The following is a 25,143-nucleotide window of genomic DNA, read 5'->3' on the forward strand; positions in this document are numbered from 1 at the left end:
ATGTGTTGCGAGAGCGTCAATAACCATCATCTGCCTTGCCTGTGTTTACTTTCTTGAAAACTATGGACTCGCTACTTTCCTGTAGAGAATGCAATGTCACATTGATAATGCGTGTGTTGTTCAAGACCGGCAAGTACCGGGCGTGCAGCGCTATAGAAAGAAAAAGCACGCAAGACAGGTGACAGTTATTGCTGTGGCACAAAAGAAAATACACCCCAAATGGTGTAAACTGATTGAAGAGTGCTACAGGTTAAGATTAACAAAAAACGGTAGTCTGTGGCCTGTCGAAAAGCGTGCGCCTGCTTTTGCAGCTGCTTCATGGTTCCACTATAAAGCGGCTGAAGACAACTTTGGACTTTATGGACAGCAAAGTCCAAAGCGCACCTGTTTTGCAAAGCAGCGCCCAGTACCAACCACTGAAGTAATCGGAAGCCATGGCATTTCGTCTCACAGGCACACAGCCATGAAGGCAGCACACACCGACCGAATCAACGAGATATGCTCACCTCGCTTGCATGTTTGCTCGTTAAAGCTTCGGTGAAACCAACAAGACTGCAGTAAAATGTCTTTTTCTTTCTCTCTCTCTCTCTCCGCTTGTTTACTCCACAGATGTCAGATACGCCTCCTACCATTTGCCTTAAAATCATGCGGATTCCATACACTGTGGGGGGTCGGTCTAAGCTGGCAAGAGGAACAGTGCATTTCGAAAGCACAGTGGATGAACACGTCCCACCCCTGTTGGCCCAGGCTAACCTTCAGACGCCATAAAGCTCTCGCACGACAACACATGCACCTCAAAGAGCTAGTTGGCGTTCGGTGATGAATGCGTCTCCTGCAACTCGGTTGCAGAACAGCGTGAGCCGTTTCCACTAAGAAAGTCTGGTCATTGATCACGAGAACGAGCGAAGGGGCCAAAGGAAGTTATTTGCTTTAAAAAATAGGGCATCACATGTGAAAGAAAGATATAGCTAGATGTCATGGAATTCACTGTTAACATTAAATCTCATTGTGCATTGCAAACTATCACATAATTGTTACATGATAGCCGTCGCAGATCTGAATCTATTTACCTCCGAGTGAATGCAACGACATGTTTCTGCCACAAGTAGCCACAGCGCACTGCTTGTGCTCGCGACCAAAACATGGCATGTCGTACACTGGAAGACGAATAATGTGTAATTCAACATTACCATCCATAAGTTGTACATTGGACTCACTTCAAACAGAACTTTAAGGGACCAAGGAAATAAGTTACGTTTATCAAGAGTTCCATTTATCAAGAGATTGCGCTCAAGGGCGCACAAGAAGCTCTCTTGAAAGGGGCAGATATGTTACTGCCAACAGCAGATAATAGGGTTTGCCGATTTGATTACAAAGCTTCTTTTTAGAAGGTTTATACCTGCGCACAGCTGTCGACTAGAGCTACTAGCACAAACCGTAACTAAAAAAAAAAACTCATTTCTCAAAAAAAAAAAAAATTCCATTTTAGAGAAGCAACCACTCTCAAAGACATCGATAACTTTTATCTTTGTCTCCACTGTGAGCGCATTGCAGCGGCATTTTGCCGCCATCTGAAGCGATAAGCAAACTAGCAGCATACCGACGTTGCTAACACAAAGAAACTACAGCTAGACACGATCACGATAGAGCCACACTACATAGCGTCAGGAAAGGAGCAAAGTGTGATGCATATTTGAAATACTGCTGAGATCAGCTGCTCTGTTTTGTTTTTGGTAGTACATTTAGTTCCGCTTACCCACCCTAGGGAAGTTCTACGGAATCAGTTCTACAGAAGCCTTTATTATAGAAATATTTACGAAAGGGAAAAACTGTCGTCTACCAGACTGCAGCACGAAACTACAAAACTTTCTGAGAAATTCGTAGATTAGATTAGATCATGGGGGATTACATGCCAAAACCACAGTCCAATTATGACACATGCCGTAGTGAGGGACTCCAGAATAATTTTGACCACCTGGGGTTCTTTAACGGGCACCTAAATCTAAGTACACGGGTGTTTTCGCATTTCGCCCCCATCGAAACGCGGCCGCCGTGGCAGGAATTCGATCCCGCAACCTCGTGCTTAGACAATTTTTTTTTTCCTTTCCTGCCAGACATCACACTCTCTTGTAGTATTTTGCCTTCGTCCACGACGTCGACCTTACAACATCTAAAATTTACAGCTAAATTTCTCGTTGCACAGTGCTTTAACTCCCCTGCTCACCTGTCAGTTCCTGAGGTGGCTTGCGGTAGCGGTTCTTCTCGATGCTGAAGCTCGTTCGCGCTGCACGGGCGCCGTGCAGCACCATCTCGTGTGAAACCACCCGGTTGGTGGTCTGAACGGGCGCCGCCGGAGCAGCAGCAGCAGCGGTGGCGCCCGTTCCGGAAGAGCCAGAGCCAGCAGAGGGCGCACCCCCATCTTGGGCCACCTCTCGGCGCAGTCGCTTGAGCGTGTTCACGGCCACATTCAGGTAGATGGCCTTGCTGGAGCTCCGGTCATAGGTCTGCTTTTCTTCAGACAGTGCCTGCAATGGCGACAGACGTCAGCTGTAGATGCAGTGAGTCCAGAGGCCGCACTCTCGGTTGATCGCTTCTGAGGACAGCGCTTTCAATGCACGTTCATTGGCACAGATTTACGGTAAGGAAAGGCAGCTGTACAAAACATGGACGCAAGAGGAATGAGAACGACAATACAAATTCCAACTATCGACTAAACTTCTGAACTGCCTTTCTTGTGTGTGCATTTGCATGACTGCTTCTTCGTACCGAGAATCCCTGCCAACTTGGGTTCTTATTTTGTAGTGATGCCTTTTCCAGTGCTATTCCTTTTTGCTCTTCGTCAGTGGACAGAGTGATGCTCACCCACACGCAAGTTTCGGATTCTCCAAACACCCGTGATCGATTTCCATCTGTCTCCGCACACGTGATCACTTTCCTTTTAAATGCGGCATCATGATGAACTCGGCACTTCAAGCTGATAGAGCAAGCGCTGAAAACGGGAAGACAGACGGTAGACTAATGCCTATGCACCTGTACTGCAGCACATGGAGGAAGCCACAGCAGCTAGGCTGGAGTGTAGCTAGGATCGAAGCGTGTACGAGGCAGCCATTTTGAAATGCTGATGGCTGTATGGTAACGCAGATTTAGGGTCGTACTCGATTTTAACGCGCACGCAATTTTTGGACCTGTTTTATCGGAAAAAAAGTGTGCGTTAGATTCGATTCTAATGGGCATGCAATTTTTGGACCTGTTTTACTGGAAAAAAAAAAGTATGCGTTAGATTCGAGTAAATTCACTATGCCTCACCCTCATGAAAGCATGAAGCGAGCCACCTTATCAAACCACAAACACTGTGGGCTGATTGCGCCTGCTCAAAAGTGCTGATCATCTTGCCCAAGGTCACAATTAATATGGTGTGACCACATTGATGCGTCACTGACAGCGTCCTAAGTGAAAGGGGAAAAAAAGAAAGCCTGACTCACAGCCCACTGCGTGGGGCTACAACAAAGAGGCAGCGAGCAGTCAAGCAAGTGAGTGCGAGCGGTGATAAAAAGAAGGGGGAAAGATAAGCGGGGGACACGTGGCCCAGCATGGCGTATGGCTTGGTAAGCAAGATGCCGCTGTGTAAAAAAGCAATGGCAAGCGACAACACCGACACTGAACAGTTGCCTTTTTCCTGGTATTTTCAAAGTAGAGGTTTCTAGATATCCGTAGTCAGGCGCAAGAACTTATCGAGATAAGAGGTGAAAAACACATGGGTAGAAACCACGGCAGGAAAAAAAATTTCGACTACACCGAATTTCGAGATATCAGAGTTTGAGTTAACGAGGGTTTACTGTATTTTTAGTGCGTATGCCTTGGTTCGACTGCACAACAGTACCGACATTGAAGCTTAACAGAACAGTGTTAGGATCATCAATAGCTGGCCCTTACAACCAAACCTGAGCAATGTACAATGAAAAGCACAAGGTGCAGCAATGCACGACAGGACACCATTAAAGGAAATGCAGTGGTGGTCCAGCCAGTTTAAGAATTGAAGCAATTTTTGGAGCAGGAAAAAGCTGTTTTGTAGCAATTTAGGAGCAGCCACATTAGCATTTGTAGCAGTTCTGTAGCACAAAATTTTGCGTTTTGGATCAGTTGGAGCAGGAGAAAAGCAAGTTCATGACATTTGGTGCAGCTTATTACTACTGCACAATTGTTAAGTACTTCTTTAGAGCAAATGGACACAAGCAAGACAGACTGACGCAGCCATTTAGCTCGGGTGCCCTCAGCGGAAAACAAATACAAAAGTGACTAGAAATGCATAAAAACAATTTTGTGCAACAACAATGCCTAGCCGCGGGCCCGAGGAGTCGACGCTCGAGGTGCTTAGTCGCGCAGTCCGATGTGCCGATGCGCGAAATACCTAGCCGCGGGCTCGAGGAGTCCACGCTCGATGTGCTTAGTCACGAATTCCGAAACATCTAGTGCTGAAAGGCTTAACTGCGTGTCCGATCGATGATTCCGTGCGCGAAGCTTGGTCGCAAAGTTCGCATTGCCGATGCTCGGAATGCTTAGCCGCGGGTCTGTCCACAAATGAAGGGATCGGCTACGCTACTGCGATGTCCGCGTGGCGCCCAAGGCAAAGGTGGCGCTTTGGCACACTTGGCCCGAAGTTGCACTTCAGTGAGTGCAGCAAGGCACAGACAAGTAGAATTGCAGCAAAATGGCGCAAATGGCGCAAATGGCGCAGTTGGACCACCACTGGAAATCGCATCAAAGTCTGGAGCTGTCACCAAGTGGTTGCCAACACACCTTCTCAATGGCTTCATCTTCGGTGCTGGAACATTTAACACATTCATCCAGGAATAGGTTGAGGTAGCGCTGACGCACAGCCGTGGGAACTCGGCTGCCGTACTCGGCTGGGATGGTGGGGCGCTTGGACAAGACCTGCGTGATTGACAAGGCATTCTCAACTTGTCATATTTTGCGTTGAATGAAGGTTCAAACCCTCTAAATGCTAGAAAAAGCACTGGTAAGAGTGAGAGCAGCCTAACCGTTTATTATAACACCTGTTTCTGTAAACCAGTTTCAGTACCCCAAGAGGTGAATCTGTCATGACATCACTACACACTAGCCTGCTCCGCTCTTGCAACTGGTGTAGTTGCCACAAGTGAGTGTAGACTGAAGAAACATGCACAGTACTCCAGTTAACTTTTTCTTTATACGCAACACCATCATACCTGGCCTTTTTGCTGCATGACACCATAAAATTTTACTTTCTATCTCGGTATCACAATAATGTCAATGACGCCAGGTCCGGTATTTTGAGATAACTTTAGTATCAAATTAACATACTGTCGAATTACGTTTTCGCCGACTACATCGTCTACTTTACCATATGCTACTTTCGCCTACAACTCGTCTCGGCGCAATACCACCGGCTATTCACCGTTTTATCTCCTCTGTGGACGCGTACCTAGTTTGCCTCTGCGTGCTTTACTTACTGCTGCTCTAAGCTCATGCACTGTGTACGTTTATGGCGCCATAGTGCCCGTAACAATATCTTATAAGCGTTTATACTTGCTAAATGTCATGCTTTGCGTGCGACAAGCATGACTATGACATAAGAATTACTAGAACTTTGAAAATGTGTGTCAGAGCTCATTTAAGGAACTCTCATAAAACGTGGTGCCAGATTTCCCTTCACTGTGTTGCAAGAAACCTGGCAAGTGCTAGCAAAGGCTGGAGACGAACACACCCGAACAAGGTCCACTCACCACGGCCGGAACGTGGGCCACCCGTGGCTGGCCCTTGGGCTGGGAGGCCACCACGTGGGCTGCAGTGCGGGTCCCCTGAGGCAGCTGGGCTAGGGCAGAGCGGCGCGCCGCCGCCAGCAGCGGCGCATTCGCCACCGGAGCCACTCGGCCCTGCAACACAAGCAGTGAACACAGCTCACCCTAATTGTAGACAAATACCGTATTTTCTCGCATATAACCCGCACCAAAAATTGAATAAGAGTGCTTAAAAAGTGGACGTGCGGGTTATCTGCGAATATTCGCGAAGGAGAGGGGGTGGGGGTTGGCTTCACAGGCAACGCGCGGCCTGCCGTGCAGAGTCCGCATTGTCCGCATGCCTATCGACATCGAAGTGTATTAAGCCAATAAGAGGCAAACACAGGTTACTTGCCTGATCACATTCATAGTCTGGTTAGACGCTTTTTGGCATGGAGGAAGAAAAATGCTTTTCGGTATGGGTGTTCTGTGCTTTTCGCACGCTTTTCGCACGAGTTAGGTGCCGTTTCTTGTACGCCCAGTTTGCACAGTTGGCCAGCCTTAGGCATCATGAATGTGTCTCGGCGGCAGTCTTTCACTGTGAAAGAGAAACTGAAGATCATAGCTGCTGCTGACGAAATCGGCCACAGAGCTGCTGCAAGATGGTTCCGAAGACAATTACGTCTTCAAGAGCGGCGACGAAGCCTCAGATGGCAGCAGTGAATCGGACGACAGCGCTGACAACGTTGCGGTGGTCGTCTTGAAATACATTTGTTTTGAAAACGAAATGATGGCTGCGCGTAGTTATAACTTCCTAGTCCTCATTTTTTTCGGATAAGCGTGCGGGTTATATGCGAGGTTATTTTTTAATTTTTCGTGGAGTTCAAAGTTAGGGGTGTGGGTTATATGTAAGGGCGGGTTATATGCGCGAAAATACGGTACTAGAACCATCCGTCACTTTGTGAGAGCAGCCAGGTACTCGCCACAGTACACAAAAATGAAACGGGCAGAGTGCACCAGCAGGCCAGTTTCACCCGGTTCAATTCAGTACTCCCACATGGGAGTACTTCCCAGTCGTGTTCTATATGTGACTATACCCGACTATAAGTACAGGTCCATTTTTTCTTGCGCTAAGTATAGTAGGACGCCACAGGAATGGAACAGACACTGGAATGAAGCGGACACGAAGTGACACCCGTGTGTCACTTCGTGTCCGCTTCATTCCAGTGTCTGTTCCATCCCTGTGGCGTCCTACTATACTTCGCGCAAGAAAAAATGAATGCACACCAACTAGCCCAATTCATAGCTCTTCTAAATAAGTACAGGTGAAACCCACAATAATGAAATCGGCGGAAAAAGTGAAAAAAGGCACCTTCGCAAGAATTGTTGTTACAAAATGAGACAGAACAGAGAGGAAATGCGTGTGAAACATAACTTTACTGACAAAATTTCGTTAGCTACTTTTGCAGGCCTCGCTCGAGGCTATGAGTTAAACTGCCGGCAACACAAAGTGCACCCCATGAGTGGGCCAGCGACGGCAGCACTGCTATGGGGTGGTATTCTCAGCCAATAACTTTCGGGGATGCAATCACTTCAAGAGATTTCGCGTAACTCAGCCTTGGGCATGTCAGCGTATAAGACCAACAGCATTCCGGATAAAGATTTGCCCAATGGGGCCGTATCCTCAACCGATCGCTTTCAGCGATACGATCACTTTTGCGAGATTTTGCATGACTCAGCAGTCGATGCGTGGGCATCTATGAGATGTGTTCCACGCAGAAGCAGCGCTTTAAGTGCACACTGTCTCCTGTAGATGTCGATGTAATCGGTGCCGTGTTACATGTCACATGATGGCTAGTGAAAGTGATTGTATCCCTGAAAGCTGCTGGCCTAGAATACGGCCCCATTGGGCAAATATTTGCCCAGCGACGACAAATCCGTACATGATGCACGATGCCTACTCGGCGGTACCGAAACCAGCGTACTTGAAGTAGGGGATGTGTATTCTGGGACGATAACTTTCAGGGTCACAATAAGGCCCCAGTTCTCGATTACAGCCGGAGGACATGGCAGCCCACACTGCAGCCACCATCTCAAGAGCCATAAACCAGTCCACATTGGTCGGACTTAGATTTCTTTGTTGTTGCTGCGCTTTGTTTTGTCACCAAGCCGCAAAGAATGCACTGTGCGTTGTGCACAAACACAATCATCACATATCAGTAGAGGTCGATGGTGAAGCGGGCATGGCATCTGAAACAAGCAAGATGGTGGTCGTGACATGCTTCCAGCGACAGCGATCGTTTCTGGAGCATTGCTGTTTTTTGAAAACAAGAATGGCAATGGCCTCACAAGCGTGCTGTGATGGTATTTTATGGAATTTAAAAGTGAGGAGAAAACGCATTTTGAGTACTTGTAGTAATCTGATAATGCTACCCGGGCAGATAATGCGTATTTCTAATGTTCCGGCAGATTTTATTATTGTGGGATTGCAGTTAGGTGACTTATTGTTTTTGAGAGCTATGCAATGCATTGAATCCTTGCTTGAAAAGTGACTGTTTTGGGTCAGTTACACGCTGCTAAATTTTTTCGGCGCGTGACCGCAGTTGCAAAGCTTCTAAACCAATCAGCAGCGCAGAAAAGGACGCCTGCAAACACTGACGCTTTTTTCACACAGCGATAGCGGTAAAAGCAGACGTGAACGGCATCAATCACGAGACATTTCGGCGTGGCAATGGGCAGTCACGCTAGCAGGTTTTAACATCAGTCGCCACGAGTCGCTCCTTGGTCACCAGTCATGGTTGGTCACGTGACCTCTGTCGACCGCCGGTGTGAACGAGCCCCGAGAGTGCGGTGAAAGTGGCCACTCACCTGTCCTGCTGCCTGGAAACGTTGCTGCAGCTGGGCAAAACGGTTGTGCATGGCCTGCGCAGCAGAGACGTGCGCCAACAGGCCTCGTGGGGCTGCTGCTGCTGGCCGCTGCACAAATGTGAGCACAACCCGTGGTTATAACTTAGCAAACAGAGTATGCACAGATAGGTCCACTGTTAAGGGGAACACACATTAGCGGAGCGTGAACGAATTTCACTCAGTGCAAAGTTTGGAAATGTACAGCTCGAATAATATCAAGTGGTATCTAAGAGATTGCCTTCAAGAGGCTGCAGTGGCTAAACGCATTTGTCCAGCATAAAAGGGCTCTGTGGGACTAAATGTTCGATGACAGAGCTACTTGTTGGATATTATAAAGTTTTTAAATTCAATTTTTAAATCAGATTTATTTCAGCATAAATACAAAGTATGCATGCGCCGGGAGCACAGGCACAAAAGCCTCGAAGGCTTGATGGGGTCTGCACTCTGTAAGTGTGACTTTACAGCTGTTCTTGCAACGTAAAGTGAAGTAAAATTTAAATGACATACAATTTTAGGTGTGCCGAAGCATAATAAACAAAACATATAGCACTTGATAATGCAACAATGCCTTTAGCTTGAAGATTACATAAGCAAAATTCTGAACATCAAAGAATGTTTTTTTCTGTACGATTCCTGCAACCAAGAAGGTGATTAAACATTAGGATTGCAAGAGGATGATACTAATATAGGCTCCTCTCTCGTAAATATTAGTTGGTAATGTATCTTTGATCATTTGGAGTCTGTAGTTTGTGCAACTGCATGGCATGTCAGATTTGAATACGCACACCCCGAGTAATCGCTGCTTAAGAACAAATTCAGTGTTCCCTCTCACATTTCCCATGGCTGTACTTGTATGGGCACCTATACATGATTTTTATTTGTTCCCTCGCACACACCTTTAACATAATATATAATATAATATATCTCGTGTTTAGTGCCAAAAAAAGGTGCTACAGTGGACACATTTCTTGACTCCCTTTTACATTTTACAATAAAGTGCACATCGTCTTTCTTCCCACAACTGCAATAATGCCTTAGGGCAATATTTGAGAACCAGAACAAATACTCATCTTCATTTGCAGGGCAACTACTACGAGAACACTGCAAGTGCATGGTGCCAGTTTTCTGTTTATTCCCTGCAGCAATCGTAATGCTTGTGTTTTAAACATCCGATCCCCAGATCTTCCTTCCACAATTTCAAGATGTGAATCGTATGCACTGTTTTACTAAGTAATAAATGCCACCAGAAAAGAATGTGGAAAAACCTTGCTCTTATTTAGAAGCCAAATAAGTCAGAGAGCCAAAATTGTTAAATGTGTTTTTCTTCCTGATTATCATTAAGAACAATATGACGAAAAGAGTCTCATTAGCACACTATATTTATAAATATAAACTACAACATTCAGCTCATACATTCCATTTTGTATAAGATCACTGTATGCACAGTTTTGGTACTCAGATATGGCTGAATGCTTAATGCACTGCTGTTTACTATAATTCACTGCTATTTACTGTAATTCACTGACTGCCATTGTGGAAACCCTTTGCTTACTGTCACAGTTTTTAAAAAGCAAGAAGTCTTTTTCTGTGACCGTGTCTGTCCCTCTGGCATGGAGGCAACACATTGGTTGCAAAGTCAGCCTCCAACATATAACAAAGCCCACTATCACTGTATGCCAGCTGGGTTGTCACACTTCTCAGCAATTGAGTGATACAGGGCCACAAATAGCTGTGCCGAACTTTCCGAGCCAAGCACAGGTGATCGTTGGCCTCACCCGAGCAAGATCTGGGTTGTGGGCAACGCGCTTCTTGGACGGGACAGCAGGCTCCAAGGTCGTCTCAGCTGGCCGCTTAGTGTGCACCCGCTCCTGAGGTAAACAACCACAGGGGCAGACCAGATGGTGAGGAAGCCGGTGTCGGGCAGCAAGTGGTTGTTGGTAACACATGACCGGTAAACTACTTATGCTTCACCTTTAATTTCCAGTAACATTAGATTGTAACATAGTCACTTTGTTATGCAGTCAACAACAAAAAAAGTTGCACTGCTACAGTTATATCAATGCCACAAGGGCGCAAAAAATTACGTTTACGGTCATTTACAATCAAAAATGCCTTTAAGTCTAATGGCAATCACACGGTGACACATGGACATACTTCATGGCATTAAAACTTTAGATAAAGTCCATTCTCGTAACTCTATCAGCCGTCGGCTGCGTACACTAGCTCGCAATGTTAGCAGTCATGGCTGCACATGAAAGACATTTTTCAAGTGAACTGAAATCATTCAACATCGAATATGACTACAGTCGACTTTCGTTAATTCGACTCTGATGGGAACGACGAAATTCATCAAATTATCTAGCACGTCAAATTAAACAAGATTCACAAAAAAAGTAAAAACACACAATTTGGCAGCATTTGGCAGATTATAACATGCCCCTGAATGAAATGCATGCCTGCTTTTTATGTGTCTAAGTAGAAAACTAACATAGAAATGACATTACAGCTCTTAAAAAAAGTAGAAACCTAATGCCACTCATTTTTTTTTTTGCAAAAAATATGGGCAGAGGCCAAATATGTGTTGCACAGTGGCGGCCAGTTTTTTAAAATCAGCTTCGCCGCATGCATTTTTAAAGTCGGCTTTGCTGGAATACACCCATGTCATGCAGCAAAGCATACAAACGCCGCAAATGCGGTTTTCGGTCCAATCGTACTGGGAAAAAGAAAAGGTGCGCTTTAGAATTGGGTACATACCGCAATCAGACATTGCCACCTACCGCTATTGCTTGAACATGTTCCTGCCAAAATAGGCGTTTTTGACAGGAGATGACGTTTGTTCTAATGCATTCACTGTCCCCTAGGCTTCGTTGAGACATGCTGCTACTAAAGAGGTCGTTATTGGGGTTAGGCGTATGCATGCTCACTGGCCAAGTTCGAATTATCTAGCGATGGAAAATTTTAGGATCTAAATAACGCAAGTTTGCACCCACAGAAATGTATGGGGGTCGGTTGGGCCTTTCGGTCGCAATCGAATTAACCAAAAAATTTGAATTAACTGGAATAAAATTAACGGAAGCCTACTGTATTAACGTTTCTAGTGTATTTCTTCAGCTTTTACCCACCAAAGGACACAGGGTGACTTGACTATGAGCCCAGCATTATCCACGAAGTTAGTTTTATGTAATGCATTTTGCCTAAGCTACCGATAGAGTTGAGTCTATCTTCAGTGACTAATACAGCATTATTCCACATGCAAACTCCACAAGTAAGTAAATATGGCACGCGCAAGCTAAAATTTTCTTTTAACCTTGCACAGTGAAAAGAGCCATTTTCCTGTGAAGAAAGCAGAATAGCAACTTAGCCACATGGAGCCACAGCCAAAGTGATATGCTGATGCGATTTGTATTTTCTGGTAGTAGTCATGTCAGCCTATACAGGTCCATATGGCAGCTTCAGTTTGTGGAAACAAGAACTTCTAGAAATAAAATTTTACCTTAGAAAGGAGACATCATTTTTATATTTACAACAGCCAGGTTCCAACCTTTTGCACACAATCTTCTAGAGAACTTAAAAAAAAAAAACACCTCCCGGCATGCTAGCCAATATGATATGAAGAATAGGAAGCATAGGACAAGCAGCTCTGTGACCCATGCCTTACCTGTTGTTGTGCAATGCATACCTTATGTAAACAAGCCAAATCTTCTAGAATGCCAGCACATTTTTACGACACTTGGTTGAAAATATGTTACAGTGGAATCTCGTTGATACGATCTTCACGGGAACCGGAAAATAAAGCATATCATCCGAAAATCATATCACGCAACGAAATCGTATTATCCGGAAAAGACAAACAAACATACTGTCCCGAAAAACATATTATGCAGAATCGTATCAACGAGGTTCCACCGTATATGACAGTCCTTTACAATGAGGCTTGCGTGCATAGAGCACAATATGTTGGAAACCTGCTCGTGGCACCATCTGCTGTCATCCCGAAATACAGCTTGATGGTGCCCACTGAGACTACTACTACAATCATAAAACGCCACCTTTCTGTACAGGTAGGGGAAACTGACTATTGAAAGCATGCTGCACCACAGTGTGACGTGAGCACATTTTACAGGATTGTTCTAGTTGTGCTCACAAGTTTCTTTGCTAACCTTAAATAACTGGCACTTATTTGCTTCTGAGCCATCGCATCTGAAAGCCAGAACGGCTGCGGGCCCTACGCCGCCCTATACCCCTATGGCACCCTACCTACTTGGCCATTACCTGATTTGCCATCGCCGGTGCACTGTTGGGCTGGGAGGCCTCGTTGAATATGCGCAAGCACTCCTCTACCGTGTCCTCCTCCTCTTCCGACTCCAGATCCCACTCCAGCTCGAACGAGGGCCTGTCCGTGCCCGGTTCCACTTTCACCCCGTCATTCTTCTTCCCCCCGTCGGACCCCCTTTCCCGACAGGACGAGGCGTCTGAAGAGGAAGCCTCCGTTTCGCTGGATGCGGACTTTGCTCCCTGCTTGTCAGACTCCTCCTCGCTGGCTTCCTTCTTCCGCGACGAGGAGCTGCTGCTGTGCTTTTGGCTGGATGACCGCTTGGACGAACTGTGGTGACTAGATTTGGAATCGCCTTCCTTCCTCTTTTTAGATGGTGAGTGGTCTGCGGCAGATGTGGACGAGGACCGCTTCGATGAGTGATTCGATGACGAATGCTTTGACGACGAGTGTTTTGAAGAGGAGTGATTCGAAGATGAGTGACGTGAAGAAGAAGAATGTTTTGAAGACGAGTGATGCGCAGAATGCTTCGAGGACGATGGCTTTGAAGATGAGTGTTTCGAAGACGAGTGCTTCGAAGATGAATGATGCGAAGATGAGTTCTTTGAAGAAGAATGTTTTGAAGGGTGCTTTGAAGAGGAGTGTTTCGACGATGAATGCCTGTCTGACGATTCTTTAGAAGGTGGCTTCGACACTGCCTTGGATAAGGAATCTTCAGAGGAAACCTTTGATTGTGATTCCTTGCATGACTCCTTGGATGAGGAATCATTTGATGGGGTCTCTTTTGGCGGGGATTCCTTAGAGGGTGACTTCTCGGAGGAGATTTCCTTAGGGGAGGACTCCTTGCAATCGGAGTCCTTAGCTGAGGGCTCCTTAGATGACCGCTTGGATGAAGACTCCTTGGATCGTTTGGATGACGACTCCTTGGATGTCCCCTTGGATGAAGGCTTTTTGGCTGATGATTCTTTCGATGAACTTTCCTTAGATGATGGTTCCTTGGACGATGGCTCTTTGGATGATGACTCCTTGGATGATGACTCCTTGGATGATGACTCCTTGGATGATGACTCTTTGGAGGACCGTTCCTTCGATGAGTGCTTGGATGATGAGTGTTTAGATGATGAATGCTTAGACTGTGAGGTTTTGGAGGACGAGTGCTTGGTCGACGAATGATGTTTGGATGATGAATGCCCCTTGTTGCTCGATGATGGTCCTGAATGATGCTCTTCCGAGCTGTCCTCCTTTTGAGCTTGTTCCACGATCTCGCCATTTGCCATGCTCTCATCCTCTTTTTTGACTCTGCTTGCTTCACCCTTCTTCTCCTCTACTTTCACCTCTTCCTTCTTCTCTTTTTCTGCTGACTCGTTCTTAACCGTCTCCTTCGACGCTTGGTCGGCACCCTTGGCATCAGCAGTGGCTTCAGCCTTGGAAGAAGGCTTAGCCAACGAGCCGTCCAGTCCTCCGAGGCGCTTGTCCTTGAGCTGAACGATGGCATCCACTTCCTCCTGCACCATGTCCGCATCGTCATCGTCGGCTGCAGCACTGCCATTCACCTGGCTGCCCCCATCACTGCTCTGTTCTGGGGATTCGGGTTGCTTGGCTGGCTCGGCTAAAAAAAAAAAGATAAGAGAGGCAATAAATAAATTTGCGATGGCAGCACATCTGACCCCTCTATTAAATATTCTGCCTAGTGACATTGCACACCTGGCTGCGGTGGACAATGCCAAACAAAGCTGCCACTGGCCTGAGTGCTGCACCATCTATCTACATGAGAGGGCAGTAGCACTAGAGAAAAATAAGAGCACCCCAAATGGCTTCCAATGTGTGAAATTAAATGTATCTTCCTTTGAACCAAAATGCCCAAGGAAGGACATTCCACTTGAAAATTTTACTCTTTACTTATGGGCACATTTTGACCAAACTTGCATCATTTATGTATTTTGATATGCTGCTTTCGAATATACAATATAATTTCCTGTGCCAAGTAATAGTTTTAAAAATATTAGAACACTTGTTTTTTTGGAGGACTACTGAGTGAGCTGTGCATAAAATACTGGTTGTTATAGAGGAGACTGGCATATCAGAATTATGTTGAATGATCAAAGTGTGAAATGCTGCAAGAATGAATGCTCCAGATTGATTTGGGCCAGCATAATAGCATGTCAAACATTTCAGAGTAAGAACCTATAGTAACATTCGGGACAAATTATTACTTTTTAAAACTTTCTGTAATAATATTCGCTCATATTTCAGGCTTACTTCACCCTCTAGTTGTGTACCTTTCTGACAAAAAGAAATAGAATTATTGCAATAGGATAAGTAGAACCAGAGATATCGTCACTCAAAAATTGCGACACCAACTGAAATGCTGTTTTGAGAAAAGGAGGAAAAGTATTTCATGAAATGTTCCTGGTGATTATGGCAAAGGCAAAATTAATCAATGATGACATGGCAGTTCAACCCCACAAAAATAAATGCTCTGTGCCAACCTGGCGCAAAGGAACACGAAAAGATTTTTGGGCAATTTTTAGCTCCACAGAACAGCGTCTCCCTTTATGAGTAGATGAATGCCTGTGGTGCTGAGTCATGCCCACGTAACCCTCACCCGGTGCCGCCGAAGCCGTGCTCCTCGTCTGGTTCAGCTGGGTTGGTGCGCGGACGGGCAGGAGGCGACGCCTGCGCAGCTCGGCCAGAGGTGTGGGCCGATACTGGGGCACACTTTGGGCTGGGATGTAGCGCCTCGGCTTTGGTTCCGGCGGACGTGTGGCCACGGGCGTAGGGACGTAACTGCACAAGGAGGCACGGTCAGCTGCAGTCTTCTCCAAAACAAGTTTTATTTCATGCACTCACTCATTTCAAGCTGCAAGCCCTGCGCAGGCCCTGGTAGGGAGTGCAGTGCAGAAAGATGAGCAAACAAAAAGATATCAGGCATGCTTGAATCAATGGCAACGTCTTTAGACACAAGTTATAAAGAATGCCTTTAAATTGTGGTTCTCAGCAGAAACGAGTACTTGAAAGCATGAGTGCTAGCGAAATATGGGGTTATGTAATGAGTGCGGCCATTGGTGACACGTGCGTCTCATTGTTAAGGATGACAAGTGTGGCCAGGGGTCACGAGTTGGTAAGAGCAAGAGTTCTAGATCATTCTTTTTACCTTTGTTGTAGCCAGTAGCTCAGTGCCATTAATTTCCATGGCAACAAAAACGAAATTCCAAGTGTAATGAATGAGGAAAGCAACGGGAGCGCTAATGTTGGTGCGCGAAACACGCCACATGCAAGCCAATAACACCATCCCTGCAGCTGTTTATTCATGCACACATGTCACATCGACACACCAGCCTTAGTCAGGAAAAAGGAGAAAGACTAATAAGAGAAAAAAACTCATTGAGTGTGTGTAGGTGCATATTTGCGAACGGCACAAAAGATGCAGGATGAGCAAAAGAAACAAATGGACACACACATGCACACTGCTAAACGCACATTTAATGAAGTCAGCACGCCGTTTTTTACGGTCACATCTAGGGTCAATAGCTGTGCAATATACACTGCTATGCTCAGCTGATTCTGGTGCAAAAACATGGCAAGATAACCAGCACAACACTAACATTGTATTCTTCTGATGTTAGTGTCACGAGCAAGCGTGCAATTTCTGCAACGAATTGTACACTTATGGGCCTTATGACTACTGATGAGCACCACTATGAGTTTGATCGATTACACCTACTATAATAGCACAGTAAGCTCTCCCTAATGCAACAATTTCTGCTCGGATGGACAAATGTGCTGCCAAGCTACGCCTCTCTGAACGCCATGTGCGAGGTTAAATTTAGCTGTGATTGCGTCATGCGTGGCACGAGAACGGTGCCATCTGTGCCCGTGACAAATGCATGATTGAGTGAGGCTTCTTTCCTCTAGATAACATCAAAGTAAGGCACGTGGGCAGCACAGTGGTAAAAATACAGTTAATAATGCTATGAGATGTTTTCGTTACATGCAGTTTTAGTACGCGACTCCCTTTGATCGTTTCTAAAGAAGTTTCACGTCAAAATACGGTGTGTTGCCTTCACTAAACTTTCAGTTGCGATTGCGCATCTTCGTGTCGATTCATTTCATTCGTCCCATGTTTTTTGCACAAAGGGATAGATGCCTAATGTGAAGAGCACGACACGACAATCACACACTTCACTGTACTGCACGTAAACCCCATCTGAAAGGACCTCACATCAGTGCAATTATGCAGGTTACACAGCAATGCACTAACAGCGGGATTGTGACCAAGACGATCAGTGCTACGCTCACCCAAGCGAGGAGACTTGAGCCATGTCCTGCCTGACACGGCGCAGGGCGTCGTTGACATACTGCAGCAGCTGATTCGACTGGTCCTCCGTTGGCTGGCCGGTGGTTGTAGGGAGAGCCAGGCGAGAATCTCCTGAACACCAAAGCATGCACACAACTGAAACTACTGTACAACTCGAGCCCAATGCACACGACCACACCTCACGCGACGCTGCATTACATCCAACAAAAGGTTTACGGTGTAAACAAACGGCAAGAAGGCATCCTATTCCATGTTCTGAGTTCGGTGCAAGTGTAGGGAAGTGTAACATTAAGAGACAGGAAGACAGTGGTGTGGATTAGAAAGCAAACGGGAGTTGCCAACATTCTAGCTGAGAAAGAAGTGAAATCGCAGAGACAATATAATGTATAGGTGTCGATAAATGGTGGTCAATGGGAGTTATAAAATGGGTGTAATGGAAGGCAAACACCGCCGAGGACAGCAGTGAACTTATAGGTGGCATGATGAAATTAGGAAATTTGCAAGAAGGATGCAGCCAGCTGACGCAAGGCAGGGGTGAATGAAGAGTGCCGAGAAGTTAGGTTGCTGCTGCTGCTGCTGATGATGATGATAGCAGGCTTTTGGAGCTATTTATGCTTTACCAACTTTACACAAAACACCAAGAGTGCAGACCGTCTATGGCATAGTGACAACTTGCGCAGCTTTCCTTTTCATTATCAGTAAAAATCCTGCCAACATTCAATCGTCTTCCTCTGACAACAGAATATTAGGAGGTCACTGATCAGCTTCTTTTATCTTTCATTCCTCCCATATCATGCACATTAGTTAAGACTTACTTGATGCACCTCGTCTTCTATGACCCAGTTTTCCAACCCTGCTCAGAATGCCTACATATTCGTCATCGGGTACTTGCATTCCTCAAAACACGGTATGCAGTATCAAGCATTCGAATTCGTACTTGCGCTAGTCCATTCAGTGGTCAGCATACATTTTAATTCTGCTATCATACCTATCAAATGGCAAAACTTGTTGTTCTTCTCTTACCTTATGTCTTGAGGCCATAACTAACATAATCAACAGACTTGAGCAGTCACATTGTAAGTTTCATGATCAGAGTAACGTTGCTGGATTAGGAAGCCACAGACCAGCCTGAAAGCTGGTACTGTGCACAGAATGGAAGCAATTGGCGATCTTTTTTTAACCCATTCACGGGTGAATTTTTCGTACATAGCGCAGAGGTTTACTTATATGATTTTCCCACAAAACATGGTCGCAAATGTTCCCTGTAAAAATGTCAGATTTTTTTCAAGTAACATTTGCGGACGTACCCTGGTTGTAACTACTCTTCCCACTGTTTAACAGGTGCACCGAATAAAAAAAAAAGGAATGATTTGTTTTTCGTAGTACTGCAAAAACTACAGAACAATTGAGATGCCTTTCCGAGGCTCAGAAATCAAGAAAAAAAGAATTCTAAGAACTGTTCTTCACGCTTCATCATTCTGCCTGAAGCAGGGGCTGGCACAACTCTGCCCCGGCAAGTGTACTGCGTCTGCATCTCTGCTGCACACATGCCGCAGTGCTGGCACCATATTCACAACAAAACATACTCGCAGGAAAATCCGAATAAATTGTGCTTTGTCAGCGACGAAAATTTCTTTTCTTTTTTTTTTGAAAGCTTTAACACAACTTCTGAAGCCGCAATTCACGCAAAATGATCAAGCAGATGCCATCACAGGGATCGGCTCAAAACGAGGGAGGTACTGCAGATCAATTTTCGCGGCAACAAAGGGCACCCCTGAATGTTACAGCTGCACAGCGCAAATAAAGCCCTCGTCCTGTCTTTTCTTTACCTTGTGTCCTTGTTGTTTCATGCTGTGCAGCTATTTCTTTCTGTATTTATTTATTACATACCTGCTTAACCCTAGTGGGAATTAATTACAGCAAGGGGGGGGGGGGGTACATAACAAAAAGAAATACAAACCAATAATATCAGACGTCAAATTGCGGTCAAATCGTCATTGTCTTCAATACTAATAATATCAGGCTTTGAAAAATCATTCCATTCACTCATGGATCACATAAAAAAGAATACCGAAAGAAGTCGCCCTTTAAGGAAAGTCAGACCTTTAATGCATGGTCGCATCTCTTCGAGATATAAGATTGCGACTTAATGTACTTTTCTCCGTGAATCCCTGTTTTAGAATAATATACCTTGTGAAAAAATTTCGACCTAGGATCTTGTCGGCGGTCTTTTAATGCTTGCCACGACAATTTATTTTTGCTATCTGTCCCCCTTATTTCCTGCCATAATTATCAAGCACAAACCTCACTGCCTTATTTTGCACTTAAAGCTTATCGGTGAGATCGGCAATATATGGATCCTAACAGACGCAACCGTATTCAAGAAAACTGAACATGAGTGAAATACAATTGTTCCTTTAATGTATGCAGTCAATTGTTTTTTACCATGCAGTCATACAAAATCACTCAAGCTTCCGTGCTTCTAAGTAGCACAGCATATATTTTTTTTTTTTAATTTGCGAAGTTTCAGTAAGATTGCAACACAGTCATGTGGTGGGAAAAATGCTTCCCACGGCCTTGTTACACACATACAGCAAGGTATACTTCCACTGCCTGTGAAAGGGTTAAAGGTCTTTCTCTACAGAGTTTTTCACTTAACTTAGGCCAAACATTTAAAATATGCAAGCGGTACGCAGCTGGACAAAGCCAAGGTAATGTTGTTTGCCATCGCTTGGAGATACTCAGATTATTTTTTGCATTCTGCTTAATTAGACAATTAGTCTTGATTAATTAATCAACTTCTCAATTATTGCAATTGGACAAAAAGTGCAAATGAGAAAATTGTTGAGCGACATGAGGAACTCCTCATGCAGCTTTCTGTTGCTCAATACATGCCACATAAAAGTGTTTTTCCAGAGTGGCAAGGATGCCCGCTAATACACGCAAAGTGCCTCGAGCGGCCAGTCGCACGGCAATTCTGCGTGTATTCGTGGTCTTTTTTTCCTGCTCTGAAAAACACTTTTATGTTGCACGTGTTGAGCAACAGAAAGCTCATTTTGCTCTACAATTTTCTCATTGACACTTTTCATTTAATTATAATAATTGTTAAGTTTATTCATTAATTAGGACTAATTATGTAGTTAAGCGGAATTAAAAAAATTATCTGAGTATCTTCAAGCGATGGCAAACAACATTACCTTGGTTCTGTCCAGCTACGTAGCATTTGCATACTTTTAAAGTTTGGCCCAAGTTAAGTGCAACATCCTGCATATACATCAATGGAAGTACCTTCGTCCTGCAGTGGGCTAGATGGATAATAAAGCAATCTTAAATTTTAAATGTAGACTGTGTTGTGTAAGTCACTAATGCAGCCTTCTGCCACAGGAGAAAGCTCTAATTTATTTATCGAATTGAAAAGCGAAAGGACAGACCAGTCCTCTTAAGTAAGCACGCTGATCGACGGCTTTATGCGAAACTCAGCCTCGCCTTCTTTCAGTAAGGTTTCCTGCAATGTGAAATATGGACTCGAGATAACGCCTTTACTCTGCCCGAGGAAGTGAATTCTAGAACTATGTGACAAGCCTGATAGCCTGCATTTGTATACACCGGAATGAAGTAGTCTGTGTGCTGGCACAGGGGCCTTGACATGCAACACTCAGTCTCCAGCGTAGGCCTCCAGTGCGCACTCGGGAGACACTTTGGTCAAGGAAAGAGCAATGTGCCACATACCATAAGAGTCTTCTCGCACACTTCTTTTATGGGCAATGCCAGCTAAGACAGTTATGAAGCAGAGGCTAAGCAAAAGCATCTAGCGACTCTGGTAGCACCTACTGTAACATAGTTATAGCTTGTCTGCAAGCATATCACAGTTTACGGACTAACCATAAGAGTGGAAAGACAAGCCTGCGCAGTAAGTGCAGGTGGCACCACCTTGTGAAAGCTGGCGTCAACTAAAGCGAACAGTACAAGTGCAACGACCATGTTCTGTCTGTCTGGTGGTTCAAAAGGCGTCGGAGCAGTAATCACTAGTGTAAGGTGCTTTCTCTCTTTTTCCCTCCCCTTCTGCAAGAACAACAGCACAAACCATTTCTAATGTGTTGTGGTTGAAGAAAATGCCACAAGATGGCGCCACCGGAGCTGCCACAAAAATGTGTCTTTTTTCAGTATTTCATAAGATGTAATACAATTTATGCACAGACTTTCTAATATCATCAGCAGGCTCCTCACGAGTGGTTTATATTAAAGCGCAGAAAGTACAAAAAAGGCTTTTTTCAACCTACACTTTTATGAAACATACGGCTTCAAAATTAGAGTAAGGATTTCAAAATGTAGTGTAGGGAACTGGAATTCAAATTTTCTGAAGCAGTTAAGGCACAAAGTGATGTATAAAATCCATTCAATTGAATGACGAAGACGACGGTGAAACCACATAACCGATTTGGTTACATATCTTCCAAACTGTGAACGTTAAAATTCTTAAAAATCCCATGGACACAATACCGGAAGGAAGGAGAGGGGCCCCATGGTATGCATTTCTTCTTGTAGTTTATTCACCTCTAGGGAATTTACCTTTAAATGCCAGGCACAAGAAGCAGCAAACTAACAGCAACAGAGACTGTCAGGCGACACACAAGTTTCTTTAGATTACAGTAACGGCTATTTTGCTGTTGATAATTTTGCTTGCTTTTAGGAACTTGTCTGAATAAACTTCCTTGAAGTAAATACCCCTCCATTGTTTTTTCGTCAGCTGAAGACATCCAGTGGTATGGTCAGAGCCTGCCCAATTAAACTCTGTCCAGGTGTATTTCTTCACAGTACTAAATGTCTGCATGCATTGAGCATTACTTTGAGAAATTTACAGCATCCCCACATTATCACCGCTATCCGGTGAGACCTCAGCAATCCATCCAAAACCTCAGATGAGTTTCCTTCTAGTGCCTATTGTACGACACAACTTGGTTTGTTCAACGTGTCCAACAAAAGTTTACGTGCTTGTAAATTTGACAAACTCAAGTTCAGCTCAACTTTTGTAAAACCTCACGCTCCATTCGTAAAATTGTAAAATTAGGTCGAATAAGTAAACTTTACGGACAACTCGGAAGAGTTGGCCAGTATGGTCATTTGACAGACCCCACTACAGTAATATGCTTCGACTAATATGCGTTGAACAGAAAGTACACAGCCACTATGCAAGCAGCAGCCATGGGAAGTAAATGTGATTTGGTTTAATTATTTCGATTGACTGATATAGTCTGATGTTCCAAAGCAGCACAGGGATGATGAGAGATGCTACTGGGAGGGCTCTGGAATAATTTTCTATACAAGGGTTTTTAGTACGGGTGTCATGCGGTGCACTTTCGATCGCGATCGAGCCCGATCGGGGTTAGATTTCTTGGTCACGAGTGGCCCCTTTGCGCAAGCTGGGGGAGGCAGCCAATCGCGTTCAAGGATTTCAATCCGGACCGGCCTCAATCGCGATCAAATGTGGCTGTATGACACCGGAATAAAAGCACTCGCAGCTTCCTACATGAACATTTTTAGAATGCAGTTGCCGCGGTCAGGAGTCGAACCTGTGAGTTTGTGCTCGTCAGCGAAGTGCACACCGAAGCAGATCAAATCAAACGAGTGCTCAATATATGGCTTTGGACAGGACTTATTGCACATACTGTGGGTGTGTAAGGGGTACATCTGCCCAGAGAATAATATAACTGCTTAACTTTTTTTTTCGTGCTGGGGGGAGGGAAGAGAGACAGAAACACAGGCAGACGGCACAGTAGGGAAGTGTTCATTGCGTGTATGCCATTATGTGTTTTTCACACACTAAAGTTTCAAATGTTTAGTGCTGTTATTAAGCTTTCAATAGACCAAAACAAACCTGTCAGCCATTTGTATGGAAATGTCATTCCCACTTATTTGTATGCAGATGTAGATAGTAAGTGTTTGAAAACGGTATTTGCATTTGTGGGTATTTGTAAACAAATACATGATGCATGCATCAGGTGTCTGTAAACAAATACCCAGCACATAGATGCATCGTAAATTTGATACTAGACATTATCTATCATGTGTCTGTGAACAAATACATGGCAATACTGTCTTTGTCACAATATAATGCCCCGGTTAGAGCTGCAGAAGGCATTCTCTGTGCCACTTTTACACATAATCATATGACAAGACATGCCCAGTGATGCAAGTTTAGAGTGCCTGGTGGAAAAGCTTCACAAAGTTCAGAAGTGCAAAATTATTTAGCCTTTCAGCTTGAAACACTGTACGCATCACCGTGGCCACTTTGTGCAATGAACACATCTTGAAAACGTATGGGCCATGCTGCATGGAGCCTAAAAATTTCACCTGCACACCATCTTTGGAGGACCTTACAAAATAATTTAGGGTCCACTAGGGGAAACTTAATGTAGGGTTTTCCCTAGGCAGCCGCGCAGCGTAACATGTTCGGGCATGTCAACTTCCCACAGCTCACAATAAACGTTTTCAACATGAGCCGTGAAGAGCAATTGCCACAAGATAGTGCTTGTAAACTGTTGTTCCTTCAGATCACATGTATAAGCGCTAACGGTGACGATATGTGGACCCCAGAACAACCGGCGTTATGTCGAGAGAGAACTTGACGGCATTTCTCACCCTACGCCCATACATTGAATGGTCGTCGCATCGGCGTCTCTAGCTTGCGATAGCCTAACTGTTGGGGGCCGCTAAAGGATATCCGCCTCGCAAATGTTTCATCACATGCCAATTGTTTTTGTTTTTACTCCGACTTAAGCCCTTTCGCAACGACTGTTTATGAGCGGCGCCTCGAAGCACTTCGAGAGCCGAAAGTGATCCTCAAGTTTAGGTTCACTTCTGGCCCGAGACAGCGACGCTGGTCTATCACAATCATTCACAAAGCGAACAACAATGGCTTCGGCGTGTTCGTAGATCGTGCGTTCGCACGCCGCGATGCCTCTGCGCGTGTTTTTCAAGGCGCGTCTCAAGACGCTGTGTTCTACGCTCGACCAGAGAGGACTGCTGCCGAGAACACAGCTGCGGGAGATCGGCACACAGACTGAAGTGTATTGGTAAACGCGCTGGTGATGTTTGGGGGACATCTCGGGGCCGCAGTGGCCTTTTCGAGCCGCATCTAAGGACGTCGCGCAGGGAGCCTTCACCCAGCACCAAAGGGAGCTCACCCTTTTTCTCATGGCTGAAGTGGCAGTGAGGCCGCTCGCAGAGTCCCGACGCGAAGAAAGGACACGGCAGTTTATTAAAGAAGCCGCACGAAGGAAGCATTGTCGCTGCTTCGCCCAAACACAAACATAAACATCTCCACCTTTGGGAAACGACGCTGATACAACCGCACGCATGAGAAGAAAAACTCTCGTCTGTAAATGAAGGTCCGCGTTGCCAGACGGGCTGCATAGAAACGCGCGCAATCTAGCCCGTAAGGGATATTTGACGCACGACCAGTGGGTCGTGATTTGACGCAACTGTATCATACGATAAATGACTTATTTTCTTTCAATTAAGTTACATTAGTTAAGTTAAAATCCTAAAATTGGTCTTTTTTTTTTGGGGGGGGGGGGAGGGGGGGAGGGGGGGGTTATGTACAAGCGTCAGCACAGTGTAAAAAAGAGCATGGAGGTAAAAAAAGAGCGTCAGTTTGCCTTTCCAGTACAGTGTACTAGAATAGGGGACTCTTCTAGTACACTGTACTTTCCAGCCTTCGCCATTCTATGCCTTCGCGCCTCCATAGTCCCTCAATACTTTTAAAAAGCTGTTAAAGGATTATGGCGCCAGAGAAAATGTTTGTCGTCTGCTTGAAGAAAATATTTGCAAGGTAGATATTCGTAACCGTTATTTATATTTAATGCGAATTCCGAGCGCTACATCTTGGT

General features: G+C 45.0%; 1 protein-coding gene across 1 annotated transcript in view; it reads right to left on the reverse strand.

Moving 5' to 3' along the window:
- LOC119433515 (RNA exonuclease 1 homolog) overlaps positions 1 to 24,641 on the reverse strand; it is a 39,974-nt gene extending 15,333 nt beyond the window's left edge. The window contains exons 1-9 of the mRNA XM_037700757.2: positions 24,439 to 24,641; positions 17,236 to 17,365; positions 15,542 to 15,723; positions 12,936 to 14,545; positions 10,439 to 10,531; positions 8,625 to 8,732; positions 5,763 to 5,912; positions 4,798 to 4,932; positions 2,225 to 2,525 (exon numbers count right to left, since the gene is read on the reverse strand). Of these exons, the coding sequence (XP_037556685.1) occupies positions 2,225 to 2,525; positions 4,798 to 4,932; positions 5,763 to 5,912; positions 8,625 to 8,732; positions 10,439 to 10,531; positions 12,936 to 14,545; positions 15,542 to 15,723; positions 17,236 to 17,365; positions 24,439 to 24,538 (2,809 nt within the window). The 5' untranslated portion in view covers positions 24,539 to 24,641. The remainder of the gene's footprint in view (positions 1 to 2,224; positions 2,526 to 4,797; positions 4,933 to 5,762; positions 5,913 to 8,624; positions 8,733 to 10,438; positions 10,532 to 12,935; positions 14,546 to 15,541; positions 15,724 to 17,235; positions 17,366 to 24,438) is intronic.
- Positions 24,642 to 25,143: the final 502 nt, after the last annotated feature.

Source organism: Dermacentor silvarum, chromosome 11 (assembly GCF_013339745.2).
Source record: "Dermacentor silvarum isolate Dsil-2018 chromosome 11, BIME_Dsil_1.4, whole genome shotgun sequence".
NCBI classification, from domain to species: domain Eukaryota; kingdom Metazoa; phylum Arthropoda; class Arachnida; order Ixodida; family Ixodidae; genus Dermacentor; species Dermacentor silvarum.